At 36.4% G+C, this 17205-nt stretch overlaps 1 protein-coding gene across 1 annotated transcript in view; it reads left to right on the top strand.

Annotated features, from left to right (window-relative positions):
* MEGF10 (multiple EGF like domains 10) overlaps positions 1 to 17205 on the top strand; it is a 102097-nt gene that overhangs the window by 71037 nt on the left and 13855 nt on the right. The window contains exons 14-18 of the mRNA XM_081942285.1: positions 5881 to 6027; positions 9788 to 9922; positions 11264 to 11392; positions 14232 to 14360; positions 16865 to 16993. Of these exons, the coding sequence (XP_081798411.1) occupies positions 5881 to 6027; positions 9788 to 9922; positions 11264 to 11392; positions 14232 to 14360; positions 16865 to 16993 (669 nt within the window). The remainder of the gene's footprint in view (positions 1 to 5880; positions 6028 to 9787; positions 9923 to 11263; positions 11393 to 14231; positions 14361 to 16864; positions 16994 to 17205) is intronic.

Here is a 17205-nt window from a genome sequence, read left to right on the forward strand (position 1 = left end):
TTTGTTATTATTATTAATCATTTATTTGACTATAGCTATTATTATGTTGTATATAGCACTCAAAATTTACCGGTAACTACATTTAACTAAATTTTATTGTGACATTTCATTTCATCATCCTGTATCCTTCCAGAAATAGTCCAAAATCTCTTGCCATTTGTAAAGTCTGTATTCAAAGTGATTTCTTGATAAGTCTTATGTGGATTCTCTTAAGAACTTGTTGTTCATTGCATGTCTTATAAGGATTCAAAACACCCTATCTGCTCCTTTTATCAGCTTAACTTTTGCTATCATTAGTGCTTTTGCCAAGATTACTCTCATTATTTCTGCCAAATTTTCTCTCCTTTCTTCATCTATGTTCGGACATCTGAAATAAAGTTCCGGTTCATTGATCTCTCCTTTCCATATTTCACACTTGTCATTTCCCTCCACTCTCAGTTTGCTGTCAGTGTCAACAATTTTCTTATCACTTTCATATGTCTCTGTGATTTTTTGAGCTCTGTCCTCAAACTTCATCATTGTCCTGTACTTTCTGTATTTTGATCTATAATTTCAAGTCTCTTTTCAATTCTCTCTGTGATTATTAAAACTTTTTGAATTTCTAAGAAAATTCTTTGCAAAGTTAGTGCCTTTTCCTCTTCACATTGTACCATTTTCCAGGTTATAAACACTGCCAAAACATCAGAGACTTTTTAGGTTTCCAACAAATTCAGTGGAGTTTTTTTAAATCAAAGCTTTCTCTTTCCTTCAAAGGAACACCTGTATAAACAAAACGTTTTCCACTGACTCTTTCAGTAAACAAACCCTATAGCTTTGTAATATCAGATATTGCCAAGCCTCTAGCCACTAGATGGCAGTGTTACCTCTTTTCCATCTGTTTTTGCCTCTCTCTGTAAACTCCAAGTTCCGGAAGAGGAAAAATAATGTTTAAAAATTATGCTCCAACCAAGCCTTACGAGAGAAGAAACTTTTAATCCACGAATACAAAAAATGGAAAAAGTCTAGAGGAAGAAGGAAAAAAAGAGACCAGTCCAGTTTAAAAGTAAGAGGCATTTGTAAAAAGTCCATCAATAGAAAACAAACAAAGTTAAGGTAGGAAAGATAACACGATAGTTTTAAACCAGTGTTAATTCGCCGCTTATTTTCTTCTCTCTTCAATTTTATTTTAAACTCCAAGTCTTTTGGGTTTTCCCTTCTCTAAAATAAAAAAGAATTCTCACCATTTCTACACACTGTCTCTCCTGTACTGCTTCTGTTTCAGGGGCTTGTCCCAACCTTCTGCAACCATTTTGGCTGCTTCTCTTGTAGCTGGCAAAAAGAGCTTTCTCCTGGATCAATCAGGGACTTTGTGATGTCCCTGAGATCAGCAGGACATGCTCTTCTCTATCACTGTTCCTTCAGAACAGTTTATGTCCAAAAGGACCGTCCAGGAAGAAAGATATTGACAGCAATCCTGGAGCCCCAAGATTGCATGTTGTGTCGTTGCGATGTCAAGCCCTGTCTCTCTATACTCTTTATTATTTATTCCTCTTACATTTCATTCAATATTCTATTATCACCATTTTTATTATTCTGTTAATATGCTATGAAGAACGGTTCATAGATATTGAGCAATCATGGCTTTGTTCAATCAAGGGATTTACAGAATCTTTTTAATGTAAATAGCTTTATAACTAAACTGATGGCTAGGTTTTTAGCCTTAGTCATACCCATGCATTCCCAGGGAATGTGGAATTCCCTGCTAAGAATAGGGTTGATTTTGCCAAAAGTACAATCAAAATCTAATTATAATATAGTATAGTATGGATAAATAGGACACAATGGAAATTTCAACATTTCAATGGAACAGCACCAATTCTAGTCTTAAGTTTTTTTTTCCTTTGCAAGAATCAAAAATCCTGGTTAGGGATGGGTCAATCTATCAAACTCAATATTTGTTGTTAGTTGCAAAGTCATGTCTGACACATTGCAACTCCATGGACAACGTTCCTCCAGGCCTTTCTTTCCTCTACCATCCTCTGGAGTCCATTTAAGCTCATGCCTACTGCTTCGGTGACTCCATCCAGCCACCTCATTCTCTGTCGTCCCCTTCTTCTTTTGCCCTCAATCTTTCCCAGCATTAGGCTCTTCTCCAGTGAGTCCTTCTTTCTCATTAGGTAGCCAAAGTATTTGAGTTTCATCTTCAGGATCTGGCCTTCTAAAGAACAGTCAGGGTTGATTTCCTCTAGGACTGACCAGTTTGATCGCCTTGCAGTTCAAGGGACTTGATATAGGTTTTGTTTTGTCTAATTTTAAAACTTCTACTCCTTTTGACAGGAGCAATTATTTTCAGAATTTGCTTGAGAAAAATAGATATTTGTCTATTGTTTTAGTATAGGCTCTTCCTTGTAGTCCTGGAAAAGAATATGTTTGGTTCAAGGAAGGGTAGACAGATGCCACATTTGCAATCCTGCACAACGCAGAGCATATTTTTGCCTTTGAATCTGAAGTATTGCACAATCCCCAGTATTTACTGTTTGTGAAGAGGGCCTTGCTTTGACTTGTTTGTACCTTTGAAACATGAGCAAATATATAAAATATCATTTAATGTGCACTCCAGCAGCTGTCAATATGGATCGTTTACTGGATCTCAACGTCACAGTACAGAGATTAGATTTTCCACATGTCAATTTTACCACAATAATATTACTATTATTGCTAAAATATATGAAAAGGTTTTTTTTTAATATAGACTACACGTAGACTACAAATTTTTTAGTGGAATAAATAATATTATCCAAGTAACCATTCCCTTCATTCACACCATTGTATGTGCTACAGGAATGCTAATTTAGAAGTGAAGCTCTTGGCATAGTTCTCTGAGTTCGAGGATTTTTTCAGAGCTGCTTAGCTGAAGTTTATCACAACCATTTTGCTATTGCCTAGCAACTTGCAAAGTCCATAAAAGAGGTCTTTGTCCATTCTCCTGGCAAAACATTTCCTGACCGATCTGTTCAACAGGAATGAAATTAATAGACTTATTTGCTAATAATTCTTTTGTTTTAGAAAATGTATTTTAAATATTCAAGGTTTATATAAAAGAAGCATCTGTGTAATTTTTAGTGTAAAAGCTTTCTATGCCAAGTACTCATGCAATCATCTAGGGGCTGAAATATCTAAACATTAAGGCAGAGTTGCTTGCTGACATGTGGCCTTCAAAACAAGAATGTGGACAAATATGTTCCTTTTCCTGTTTGTGTTCCTAATTTTTTTAGCAGTGTTTAGTTAAATACATGTATTAATAAAGACATGTGTAAGAACAGAATTCATCAGGGAATTGCTCTGCATGTGTACAAAAATAATACATTTTCATTGCCAGTCAGATATAGTCATATTATACCAGTGGTGAAATTCAATTTTTTTTACTACCAGTTCTGTGGGCGTAGCTTGGTGGGCATGGCAGGGGAAGGATACTGCAAAATTCCCATTCCCTTCCCACTCCTGAGGGAAGGATATTGCAAAATCTCCATTCCCACCTCACTCCTGGGGAAAGGATATTGCAAAATCTCCATTCCTTCCCCTCTCCTGGGGGAAGGATACTGCAAAATCTCTATTCTCATCCCACTCCTGGGCGAAGGATATTGCACAGTTTAGATTTCAGGCAAAATAAAAATAGAAGTTTCCAGTCTTCTCCTCACTGTTGGGCCACAGAAGGAGAAAAGAAGAACACACAAATTTAAAGCTATCTGTAGATGATATTTATTTGGCTAAACAGTAATTTGGGATTGTAAACAAGTGTAATTATAAATGATATTTCAGTTTAATTTATCTTATTTCTATAGATAATTAAACTAACAAATAATGTATTTATAATGTATTCATATCATATTATGCGTTAACCAAAAATAAATTATTTAATTTATTAACAGAAAGTCCTATCTGTCTACTCAAAAATAAATTTTGTTAAGTTTAATAGTGATTTATTTTGGGAGATGTGTAGTAAAAGAATATTTACATTGGATGAAACACAATGAATGAAAACATAAAAAGCGAGAAAATAATTTCTAAAATAAATCTCTCTTTTTTTGTCCTTGTTTACTCCCAGTAGCAAAATATTCTCTTAAATTGCTTATTTCAAACTTATGTACATTAATTTCTACATTCAAGTTTAATGTTTTTAAAATGTACCAGCACAGTCAAATTTTTAAGGTATGATGTTTGCACAACTTTCAGTGGACCTAATGATAGCCAGCATAGATTCAACAAGAAATTTAATTTATTTGCAAATATAGGTGGCTGAATTTAAAATTCCAGTAGAAAATGTCTGTTCTAAGCTATTGAAAAATAAGTTACTTTGTGATTTGATTTAGAAAACTGAGCTAGCTAGACAAGAATCAGCTTGCAAGAGGTTGATGGTACAACTTCTTTTATATCTTGACAGTCAATTCAAAGTCCATTCAAATTTTCATTCAATCAGGAAAAATAGCCCCTTTATACTTGTTCAGTATCCTGTATAAAATTAGTTTCTGAGTTCTTGTCAAATTTCAATGTGATGCATTTTCCACTACAGTTATTTCTGTCATTATTTCTCTAGCAAATTTGATAAAAAGACCTGGGTCATAATAGGCTTAACCTACATTCTCCTTTATTCTAACCAAGAAAGATATTTTCCCAACAGGATTCTGTTCCCAACCCCATAAGAGTTAATATATGGATTGCTGAAAGGAGATTTTTCTTCTTCTTAGCTTTACTCTACTAAGAAAAAAAGGAAAGGAAAGAATAAAAAAAACATACAAACATCTATTTTAATATCTTTCAAATACAGATGTAAATTAGCAGGATAGCATGATAACTCCAGATATAATATACAATATATGATTTTAAAAAGGGGGAAAAGTGTAGTTTTCCCAAACACTTCAAATGATGTTATGAACTTATGAACTGTAAAAGAAAACAAATCAATATACTTCCATTGACCTGTTTTGCACAATCAAGTGAACCTTTATTTGTTTAGATTTTTTGTGTCCCCAATGTATATATTTTAAATAAACAAATAATATTTAGAATTATTTAATCTTTGCCCTTCTAATAGATTAAACTGGGATATTTAAGCTATTCAAAAGATAATATATTCACAATACATTGCGATTATGTAATGCTTTAAGGCAACACATTCATAAATTGCAGATGCAAGCAATTTCAACTACTGTAGTCGGTCTTGATCTGAAACCTAATTGATCCAATCATTGCATCAACTGAATAGCACATCACTATTTATTTTGGTCACCCAATAATTTTGGTTTCTTATTTCTTATTCTACCCCTTTCTCCCGACTTTGAGCTCATTCTTTCCCTGTTTTAACAAGAAGCTCTTTTTAATCACAGGAACCCAAATTTTACTTGTTGTGGCTTCAAATACAATAAAAAATCAGATATACGTAAATAATCTCTACATCAATGCTCCTTTATGCTCAGATGAGCATTATTTGCTTTGAAATTTGCTAGCTTCCCCTTAGATAGAAAGGAATAGTCATATGGGGCATAGAGTCTAGGGCAGTGGTTTTCAACCTGTGGGTCGGGACCCCTTTGAGGGTCGAACAACCCTTTCACAGGGGTAAGACCATTGGAAAACACATATTTTCGATGGTTTTAGGAACCGAGACACCAATTTTATGGTTGGGGGTCACCACAACATGAGAAACTGTATTAAAGGGTTGCATTGGGAAGGTTGAGAACCACTGGTCTAGCACTTCACTTGATATGTTAGTGGGGGTATAGAAGTCTATGGAAATAATGCTGAAACTCCAGATTTACATTATACTTCATTTACTATTTTATTTCTGGTAGCTTTGTTGATCTTTTAGTATTATTATTGATAACTGTACACATTGATTGTTTGCAGGAATACATTGTGACAGTGTATGCGCTGAAGGACTTTGGGGTCCAAACTGCTCATTGTCCTGTTACTGTAAAAATGGAGCATCATGTTCTCCAGATGAAGGAATCTGTGAGTGTGCACCTGGTTACAGGGGTGCTACTTGTCAAAGAAGTAAGTTTCCTGTTCCTAGTTTATTATGTTTATAATACTAACATATAAGGAAACAATTTTATGATAGAAAAACATTCCTACAAAATGATATGCTGAGTTAGTAATCTAACTACTTTTTCATATGGAAATCTATCATATAAATAATCCAATGTTAAAAAAAAACCATAGTTATGTATTTATACACATATAGACACATATATACACCCGGAGGAAATGCATTAATTGCCTTCTGTTAAATTGGATAAATTATTCAGAATGGTACAATACCCACAGGAAAGCTGATGGAAAAAATGTGTTTTATTTGGTAGCTACAACCTTGGGTTTTATAACAATTATGAGTTATTTACCCCCTGTTAAATTGCAAATTTTTGTAGCTACTTGCATTAGCAATAGCAATAACAATAGCACGTAGATATATATGCTACTCCATAGTGCTTTACAGCAGCAATTCCCAATCTTTTTGGTGCCAGGGACCAGGAGGGCGATTTTTCAGTGGAACAGGAGTGTATAGTTTTGTATGCTACCTGGATTCCACACGTGCATGGATGGAGTTTTGTTCACTTGCATCAGGGGTGGATTCCTGCCAGTTCTAACCTCTTCTATAGAAGAAGTTCCACAAATCTACAGTGCCGTTTAGAACCAGTTCCAACTCCCTCCTCCACCCGTCCGCACCACACTTGCCCCGCTCACTGCTCACTGATTGGCTGGTTCACCAATCGCCCTGCCCGCCTCCATGAGTCCTATCTAACATCCCTGGGGTTTTTTTTCTAAAGAGTTAGGGGTGCAAGGGTCTTGTAACTTGAATGCTTTAAGACTTGCACACTTCAATGCCAGAGTTCCTGAGCCAACATGACTGGAGGAGGAATTCTGGGAGTTGAAGTACACAAGTCTTAAAGCTGTCAAGTTTGAACACCCCTGGGTTTTTTTCCCTAAAGGGTTAGGGGTGCAAGGGTCTTGTAACTTGACAGCTTTAAGACTTGCGTGCTTCAAATGCCAGAGTTTCTGAGCCAACATTTTGGTTGCTAAGCAAGAGCGTTGTTGAGTGAGTTTCACCACATTTTACAGGTTGGCCACGCCCACCCAGTCACATGACTGTCAAGCCACTCCCACTCAGTCATATGGCTGGCAAGCCACTCCCACCTGGTCACATGGCCAGCAAGCCACTTCCACAAAGCAGGCCACACCTACAGAAGAGGTTCTAAAAAAAATTGAAAGCCACCACTGACTTGCATGGCTTGGTTCCTGGTGGTCCATGACCTGAGGGTTGGGGACCCCTGCTTTACAGCACTCCCTGAGCAGCTTACAATGTCAGCACATTGTCCCCAACAATCTGGGTCCAAAATCTTCCACATTTTTATTTTAAAATAGCTAAGAAAAAAAATACAAAATCTTTAAATGGGATTAGCCAGTTTAAAAAAAACTTGATTTATTTTTTAAAAAGTAATACTAAATATACATTTGGTATATAAATTAAAAATATATAAAAGCATATAAATGCAGTTTAATCAATAATAAATAAAGCAGACTCCACTTAGAAGACATAAATAGGAGAAAGTTGTTTGCCTATTGATGGCCTACATTTATAATTATTTTTTTTACTTATTAAAAACAAATTGAAACAAAAGATTCAGAGACTATTCTTTAAACATATGATAAAAAAAAAACTAAAGTAGAAAAAAAGCAATAATTCTATACTTAAAAGCAATCCTAATAATGGAAAAGGAAGAGGATACTGATTAAGAAGAACCAATTGAAACAAAATAGTGGCAATAAATGACCCAATTATATGGTGTAGGAGTCAAATCCTATTTTAAAATCACACCTTTGGGGGTTATTTCTTAACATACCTGTACAGTTGTATTAATAAAATATACAATATACGGTAATATTGTGTATATAATATAATGCAATTGTATTGATTAACATTTCATTATCTACTTCCCACTATATCTAGTTACTGTTCTCTGCTCTAACTCACATGTCTCTATGCACCCTCATCCTAACATATATTTTTTCCAACTGTGCTTCTTTTATTAATAAGCTTTTTCTGAAAGTATCCATAAAACCTTACCAAAGAATGGACATTTTCTGTGATCTATTATGTCTTTATATTATCATGCGATCATACATTGTAAAAGGACACATATCCTCACTCTGAATGCTGGAAAAATATGACTTTATTATTATCATTTTAATTCTTCTAAGCATTTTATGTTAGTTATTAGAAATTGAAATCTGACTCATAAATTTATGTAGTAGTCTAAGGTATAGAAATTGGTACTAAGCTATAGAAATGGGTACTTCTTAATTAACAAAACAATCTGAGTGATTAATGTTAAACCATCCCTTTATCTATGGGATGTTTAATCCATCAAATTTACTCCCACATCAACCCCATTGAATTGAACTGAAGCTACTCAGGGGTTTGCAAGACTAACGACAATTGTTACCATCTCTAATGACTTTCAGAGTTAATCATTCAGTTAATGCTGAAGCACTGTAAATTAAATGAAGTAAAGGCCTTATAACATAAATGTAGCCTGGAGTCTCTGTTTATTATATATGAGACAGGATAAATTCTTAGTATATTTGGGACAATATTGCATTAAAAAGGATAGTTGCACTAATTATGTTTATACAACTTGTTAGATCGGGTAACGGAAAGGCACACACAGGCTAACAGTAACAACAGCTCTTTATTAACTCAGTAGCAACTATGTACAATCCAGCGAAGGTTGAGTCTGACAGCAGCCCCTTTATAGGGAGCTGTCAGATCCTTCGACCAATGAGATTAAACCTCTGTTCCCGCCAGAACAAAGGACCTTGGTGGAAACCATTATAGCTGAAGCTAGTATCTAACACAACTGTAGCTAACTTGCATAAAGAGAGAAGGGAGAAATTATGGGTGGGCTTTTTTTTTTAACTGAAAATTTGATGTGACTGGAATGCTTTGTTTTGCCTTCTTAAGGAACCTCTTTCAAACACATCAGGCTGGTTAGAATTCTAGACAATTCTAAACATGTAAAGGCAAAAGTTAGTCTTGTCAATGTTAATTGCTGTTTAATAACTTGAAACATTTGTTAATATATTGATTGCTCCTTAAAGGAATGCCAGAATATTAGAGTTGTAAAGAAATAAATTCTACCCAACAATTTATTTCTTCCTCAGTCAATTCAAATTTTTCTCTGAAGAAAGGACTGGTGTATTGCCATAAGAGTGAATAGGATTTTTTTCTTTAACTCATGAATGGAACAAAAACAAACAGCAGCGTGCAGCTGTCTGCACTTGCTCTTGTACAGAGAAAAATATTTAAACTACCCAATTGTAGTGACAATTATGACAAGGAAACATTAAATTATGAACATAATGGTTTTATATACAGCGACACTAATAAAAATAACAGCAATTTAAAGTAAAAATTCATTGTGTATCAAGCTGTTTTTAAATCTCAAATAGTTATTACCTTGAAGGGAAATCACTGGAAGTTGAAAACAAATCCTGAAAGAAGCAATAGTATATATTTTTCATAATGTTGGCAAGAAAACAAAAGGTATGTCCCTAATGTCAGTGGTGACTCAAATGGATGAGGAGACCAGCTTCATTGGGAGAAGATTGAATACTTGAAACTGTATGAAAGAAATCTGCATAAACTAGAGCCTCTCCAGTATTTCCAAATCTGTCCAAATGAATTTAGCTCAGTTCTTTTAGATTAGATAAGTATGTGTGGAAGGTGAATATGATAGCATCTTTCTTCTTTCAGTTTGTTCTCCTGGATTTTATGGACATCGTTGTAACCAGGCCTGTCCCCACTGTGTTCACAGCAGTGGCCCATGCCATCATGTGACAGGACTATGTGACTGTTTACCTGGTTTTACTGGAGCTCTCTGTAATGAAGGTAATATCACCAAATAATGCCAACAACTGTTCGCAGTTTTGTCCTTGTAACACATTTATTTGCTAGGCTTGTACAAATCATTGTAAGAGTTGCGGTACTGAGCAACATAGCCTCAATCAGTAAATGATACATAAAGGTAAAGGTTCTCCTTGCACATATGTGCTAGTTGTTCCTGACTCTAGGGGGCGGTACTCATCTCCATTTCAAAGCCGAATAGCCAGTGTTGTCCGAAAATGTCTCCCTGGTCATGTGGCCAGCTTGACTACATGCTGAAGGTGCATGGAACGCTGTTACCTTCCCAGCAAAGGTGGTTCCCATTTTTCTACTTGCATTTTTACGTCCTTTCAAATGGCTAGGTCGGTGGAAGCTGGGACAAGTAATGGGAGCTCACTCTGTTTCGCAGCACTAGGGATTCGAACCGCTGAACTGCTGACATTTCTGATTGACAAGCTCAGCATCCTATTATTTACAGTCAAAAAATTAGATCCAAATGGTGGTTCTGCATTTTCAAGAATCATCTTCCATGTTATATATAAAATTTATATCTAAATGCATATAAGTATTCTTTAAAAATCATGGCTCACCCTGTGGCAATCATCATCATCATCATCCTCGTCATCTTCATCATCATCTGAGTCTGGTAAAATCTTTCTCAACCATCATATGATGGAGTGAACTGCAGCTCATGAAAGCTGATTGTTAATCAGAAAAAATACTTCCAGACCCTTTTATTTTTTGGTTACCTTGTGCTAACAAAAAATAAGTCATGGAAATAGTTTTCCATATATGATATTTTACTTACTGAAATAAGATTGTTGAGTGCTAAGTGAGAACAAGGACCAAAGAGAAGCAGCATGGTGAATATACCACACTGAAACAAGCAGGGAAAAAGAACAAAGATATATACAGAAGACAGACAGAAGAGTGAATCCTGGATAATGAGAGAATGTGAGAAGTCTGCAAAGATAAAGAGAAGGAAGCCAGAGAAATGGATGGGAAAAACAAAGGTTATAGAAAAAAAAAGATAACTACTGACATCTGACTATTAATATAAACGTATCTAAAAAATAAAAATTAGCAATAGCAATAATGATAGCTATTATATATGCCCCATAGTGCTTTAGAGAACTCTTTGGGTGATTTTGAACATCAGCATATTGCCCCCAAAATCTGGTTCCTCATTTTATCAACCTCAGAAAGATGGAAGGTTGAGTCAACCTTGAGCCTGTCAGGATCAAACTCTAGGCTGTGGGCAGATTTAGTCTGCAATATTGCATTCTAACCACAAGGCAGAAGTTTAAAAGCATAAACATTCATGACCTCTGTATTTTATTTTTATAGTTTGTCCCAGCGGAAGATTTGGAAAGAACTGTGCAGGGGTTTGCACATGCACAAATAATGGAACTTGCAATCCAATTGACAAGTCTTGTCAATGTTATCCTGGCTGGATTGGTAGTGATTGCTCCCAGCGTAAGTACTAGCATTTCCTTCTTTGGGAAGTTTCTATTTGGGCCATATTTCATTAGAGTTTAATTCATAAAATCTTTTCCCACACAAATAAAATGATTAAAGCAGCATGGCTAATTTATCTCACTATATTTACATAACTAATAGTGTGTGAGATATATGCCACGTGCATTTTCCACATTTGAAAAAATCAAACTTTACAACATAGCCACTAATATAAACTCTATAAATAATTCAGTAGCTTTACAAATAAATAAAAACATTCCTGTATTTTATCCATGGAAACGTTCACAAAGAAGAGACTGGAAAATATGGAACTGTCCTTGATAAGTGTATAAAGACAAGCACAGCTGTAACAGACTAAAACAGTGTGGGTCCCCCCACCCGCCGCATGCCTAGTGTTTTGGAGGGAAGTCAAGTTTCTCAAAGATACAAGTTCTTTCCTATATGTAGTCTCACGTGTTTTCTGAAAAAAATATGTACCTTTGTGTGTTCACCTACTGGCCATTTGCTAACTAATAAGTAAAACTCAGATAAAGACCAGATGTCAGCGTTCCAAATATCATGCAGAATTAAATCAGAGTCCAAGTCAGAGCTATCCTTAAGGTTCCAATTTAATAAGACAGACATGTTGGTATCGAACTGTGGAATCCCAAATCCGAAAACTTCCTGGGATTCCACCCAGTTGAAAGTTCATGATCTTTTCCCCACACCCACAAATCCATCACATGGTCCAATCTTCTTCGGCCACGCTGGTATCTCCACCCAGCTGGTTCCGGTCAGGTGCAGAGGTGTGGAAACAAAAGATGACCTTGGCTTCTATAAAGGAATGAAAACAACACATTCTACAACTCTACTCCTTTCTATTCCTCCCTCCCAATTTCTACACTAATGAAATAGCATAGTGAATTAATAGAAAGTGTGGCAGGCCAAATATCCTAAAAGGAACATAACTACAGGCCTGACCCCAGAATGTTCAGAGAACAAGATGGTTGCCAATTAGAGTACTGAACTGTTGGCAGGCTGATGGTACTAGAGTTTGGACTGTATTGAAGAAGTAGCTGGCATACTGAGCTTTGCACACATCCATTCATCTAAAGAAAATTTAAGATTTAATCTAGCGAAAGTACAGCAAGGCACAGCTAAAAGGAGAAGCGAATCATTGGGGGCCAGTAAATAGAAATTGTCAGTAGAGAACAAAGTTAGGGAGAAACAGTCTACAACTTGAAATGAATGAAGCTTAGTTCCAACTGATTGCCTCCCAAAGAGAGAAATAGATACAGTAACAACTAGTGGGATAAGAAAACACTGTGTAGAGAATGAAAGTGAAAATAATTTAGAAAGGTGGGAAAACTGAGAAATGTTATTTCAGAAGAATGTAGTCCCTGGTGTACACAGTAATTGCCATCATACTGTTGCCAATGTTTTTGAGAAGTAGAAACCCTTTATTTAAAGAGGGGTTTTTGGTGTGTGTGTGTGTGTGTGTGTGTGTGTGTGTGTGAGATACATGCTTTTGGTGATGAAGTCTTTCTGATTGAAATTAGCTGACAAAATTAGTGGGCACAGAAGAGACTAGTATAGAAGGCATATACTTAAGGCAAATAGTACAGAAGTGGGAGAGAGCTACTGTTTCCTTCCAACAGTATCTTTCACTGACAACGGGCTCATTTAGTGAGGTCCACTCTTCAGTCCTCTACTAGCAAACGTAATTGGAAGCCTTAGAAGAAATGTTCACAGGTTGCTTACCTATCTCATTGATCAATTGTAGACTTGGCTCATTTCTTATGTATGCATATGAATATGTAATTGGAGGACTTTTTAAGTCTTTGCTTGCTGGGTTTCTGCTGCTCTTCAAGGGGAGTACAGACTGAGGAAACTGTTGTGTGCAAGCAGCATCTTCCTGGCTGCCCGGCAAGAAGAAATGTCATGATCTTTGCAACAGAAGTGAGAGGGTGGCAGAAACTCCTGTTCAAAATGGCCATTGGTTTGTAGAACTCAATGAATCTTTTGCACCTATCTTCAGATGTGTTCTGCATATGGTGGTCAATAGCAATAGTCCAAGCAAAACCTGGACTTATATACAGCTTCATAGTGCTTTTACAGCCCTCTCTAAGCAGTTTACAGTCAGCATTTTGCTCCCAACAATCTGGGTCCTCAATACTAATGGAATGGATGAATGGAACAGGCTGAATGGGGTGGACTTAGATTAGATTCCAGGAATATGGTAGTGGAAACATTGGGAAAGTTAGTTAAGAGGGCATGACTTAATAGTGTTGCATCCCCTTTCTTCCAAGTCAGTTGTTTCTCTCCTAGGTCCAGTTCTGGACAGTTGTCCACCTTGGTCTTCATCTACTCTTGGTAAATGATAATAGTTCTTATTTCCTTACCAATGAGCAACTGATAAATTGGAAGAAATGAATGTGCCAGTGAAGGAAAGGAGATATACTGAATGTTAAGGTTGACTTTTAAACCAGGAATATCCATTTTATATCATACCTGTGAAAGGAATAATATTGAAAGAAAGAAGTATCCCCATTACTTTAAAAAGCCTTTTGAATTATTTCCATAAAACTCTGATTTTTTAAAATATATGTATGACTTGGCAAGCCTTACTCATCATTGCCTTCTCCACAGCAAATTGTTCATTATGGAGGACATTAAAAAAAAAACCCAAGTAAACCAAAATTTTGATAGTCTCATTGTAGTCTTCTCACTTGCTATGTTTTTAAACACTTTCTTTAAAAATTGAATAATTTTTTATGCACAATATCTCGGACAAAATTCATATTTATTCTGCATATTTTTGTACTGTAATAAGGCTAACTGATTTGTTCTGTTTCAGCTTGCCCTCCTTCTCACTGGGGCCCAAACTGTATTCATACATGCAACTGCCACAATGGAGCTCACTGTAGTGCTTATGATGGAGAGTGTAAATGTACACCAGGATGGACTGGTCTCTATTGCACACAAAGTGAGTTAAACATATTTGCCTTGATAAATTTATTCTGCATTTCAGAAACAGTAATATCAACATTAAAAATTAGAGGAGCTCCTGTTGGCTGACAAAATAATCTATATGCTTCCTGGTTTTTTTTAAAGGAATTTTTAATGCTCGCAAGTAATATTATTCATGTCAGAAAGTGAGAAATTGTATTGTATGTATCTATCTATCTATCTATCTATCTATCTATCTATCTATCTATCTTTACTTTACTTTATTTAGATTTATAAACCACTCCCTCTCCCCGAAGGGACTCGGGGCGGTGTACAGTCAGAGTTAAAACACCATATACATACATATACATAGAGGAGGCGATATACAAACTGTACAGTAATAATAAAATTAGAGAACAACATTAAAATCTACCCCAAAATCTACCCCAAAATTAAAATAACTGCCAGGAGGATTAGAGAATAGGACTATAAATGGGCCAGGCCAGCTAATTGGAACAGGTGGGTCTTGAATTTCTTGCGGAAGGAGCGGAGATCAGTGGTGATTCTAATATCGGGGGGGGGGGGGAGGTCATTCCAGAGGGTTGGGCCCATCACAGAGAAGGCCCTACTTCTGAGCGCCGCCCGCTGGCATTGCTTGGTGGACGGCACCCGGAGGAGTCCCTCCCTGTGAGAGCGAATCATCACAGGGATGTATGGGGTAGGATGCGATCCCGCAGGTAACTAGGTCCTGTGCCATGGAGCGCTTTAAAAATGGTAATCAATACCTTGAAACGCACCCGAAAAACCACAGGTAGCCAGTGCAGCTCGCGCAGGAGAGGTGTTATGTGGGAGTATCTAGTACTCCCCATGATAGCCCGCGCGGCCGCATTCTGGACCAGCTGCAGTCTTCGGGTGCATCTCAAGGGGAGCCCCATGTAGATAGATAGATCTATCTATCTATCTATCTATCTATCTATCTATCTATCTATCTATCTATCTATCTATCTATCTATCTATCTATCATCTATCATCTATCATCTATCTATCTATCTATCTATCTATCTATCTATCTATCTATCTATCTATCTATCTATCTATCTATCTATCATCTATCTATCTATATCAAAGCGAAATGCCACTCACGCATCATGAAATGTCCAGAACCGTAAAACTGAAATTTGGCACGTATGTTCCTCTTGGCTTCTAGGTGCTCGCTGAGAAAGCATTTTTCGAAATGACCATTAGATCATCAATATATTTCTTATATTATTATAATATATTATTATTAACACACTCTGATGCTAAGGTGTTAGACATTCCACTCCCCCTCCCAACCCAAATAACTCTGTTCCAAGTACCACTTGGGCGTGGCCAGTGAGTGACTCATCTGGCCTGCGGGCTGGGAGTTTGGAGAGGAGCCTGAGGGAGAGAAGGAAATAAGATAGGAGAGGCCTCTGTGGGGCAAGCCTGAGGAAGAGAAGGGGAGAGGAGAGGTCTCTATGGGGCATGCCTGAGAGAGAGAAGGGGAGAGGAGAGGATTCTGTGGGGCAAGAGTGAGGAGGGAAGGGAGAGAAGAGGCCAATTGTAACTAATCATTAATTTTCAAGCTGTAAGTGTTGATTTATCAAGCCCGATCACATAGTTTCACAGCGGAGCACGGGTATTCAGCTAGTAGGGTATAAACCAGAATGAAAAATTAGAATTCCAACAGCTGTGCATGTTTCAAAAATGATTACAAATGCATCACACTTGCATGAATATAGCATCTTTCTATTCATTTAAGCAGTTTGATCTTTTTAGGCTTCTGCATGAATCCCCTCCTTCCCAACTCAAAGTGTCAATGCTTTAAGAGTCATAATTGACTTGAATGAGTGGATTACACAGAAGCATGAAGAAAGTGAAGTTGCTTTTAAGAATTACAGGAAGCGCTGTAGCCATACTTTGGATGTTCACATAGCTGTTTTTTGAGGATCATTTATAAACAAAGTGTAGCCCTCCTAATATCTTTACTAGTAATGGCAATTAGTTCTGAAACAATTATTGATTTGAATGAGGGGGTGTGGCTTCTGAATACACATCTCCTACAGTAGTAGTAGTAGCAGCAGCAGCAGCAACAACAACAACAATAATAATATATTTACATTGCACCTATATTTACAAGCTTTTGTTCTTTTCTGCTCTGATGTTATTTTGTTGTTTCATAACTCTGGATTCTCTAGAATATATGGAAAAATAGTTTTTTTTCCAAAATCTAGTGGATTTCTTTTAAAGTAATGAAGTAGTGAGATTACAACAAAGTTTATGCAATTTATTCAGAATTATACCCTATGAAGATCTTACTATGGAAGTTCAGGAATTTTTATTAGAGAACTATTTATTGGAGAGCTATTTCAATGATAAACACTTTTAAGGATAATAATATTTTATCTTTTCTTTGGATTATGAATTGTGTATTTTTAGAGATACCTAGGTTATTTGTTTCAGAGTGGCAGCTATTGAACATAAACTGCTTCATTTTATTTCCTTATGCTCTTCTTCAAGGATGTCCGCTGGGTTTCTTTGGGAAAGACTGTGCTTCAATCTGCCAGTGTGAGAATGGAGCTGACTGTGATCACATCTCAGGCCAATGTACATGTCGCACAGGATTCATGGGGAAATACTGTGAACAGAGTGAGTTGGAAACTTTTCTTACACATTGTTAAGAGAAGATGTAAGTATAATTAAAATCAACTTAGCTCTTTTTTCTTATTTAGATTAGGCTGACTATAATAAAATTTTACAAGGATACCTAAATGGATAAGATAAAGACAATGACACTTAATACCAATAGTGGTATTCAGCCTGTTCGGACTGGTTCCGGTGAACCGGTAGTAGCGATCTGC

Source organism: Natrix helvetica, assembly GCF_964273705.1.
Source record: "Natrix helvetica genome assembly, chromosome: 2".
Lineage (NCBI taxonomy): Eukaryota > Metazoa > Chordata > Lepidosauria > Squamata > Natricidae > Natrix > Natrix helvetica.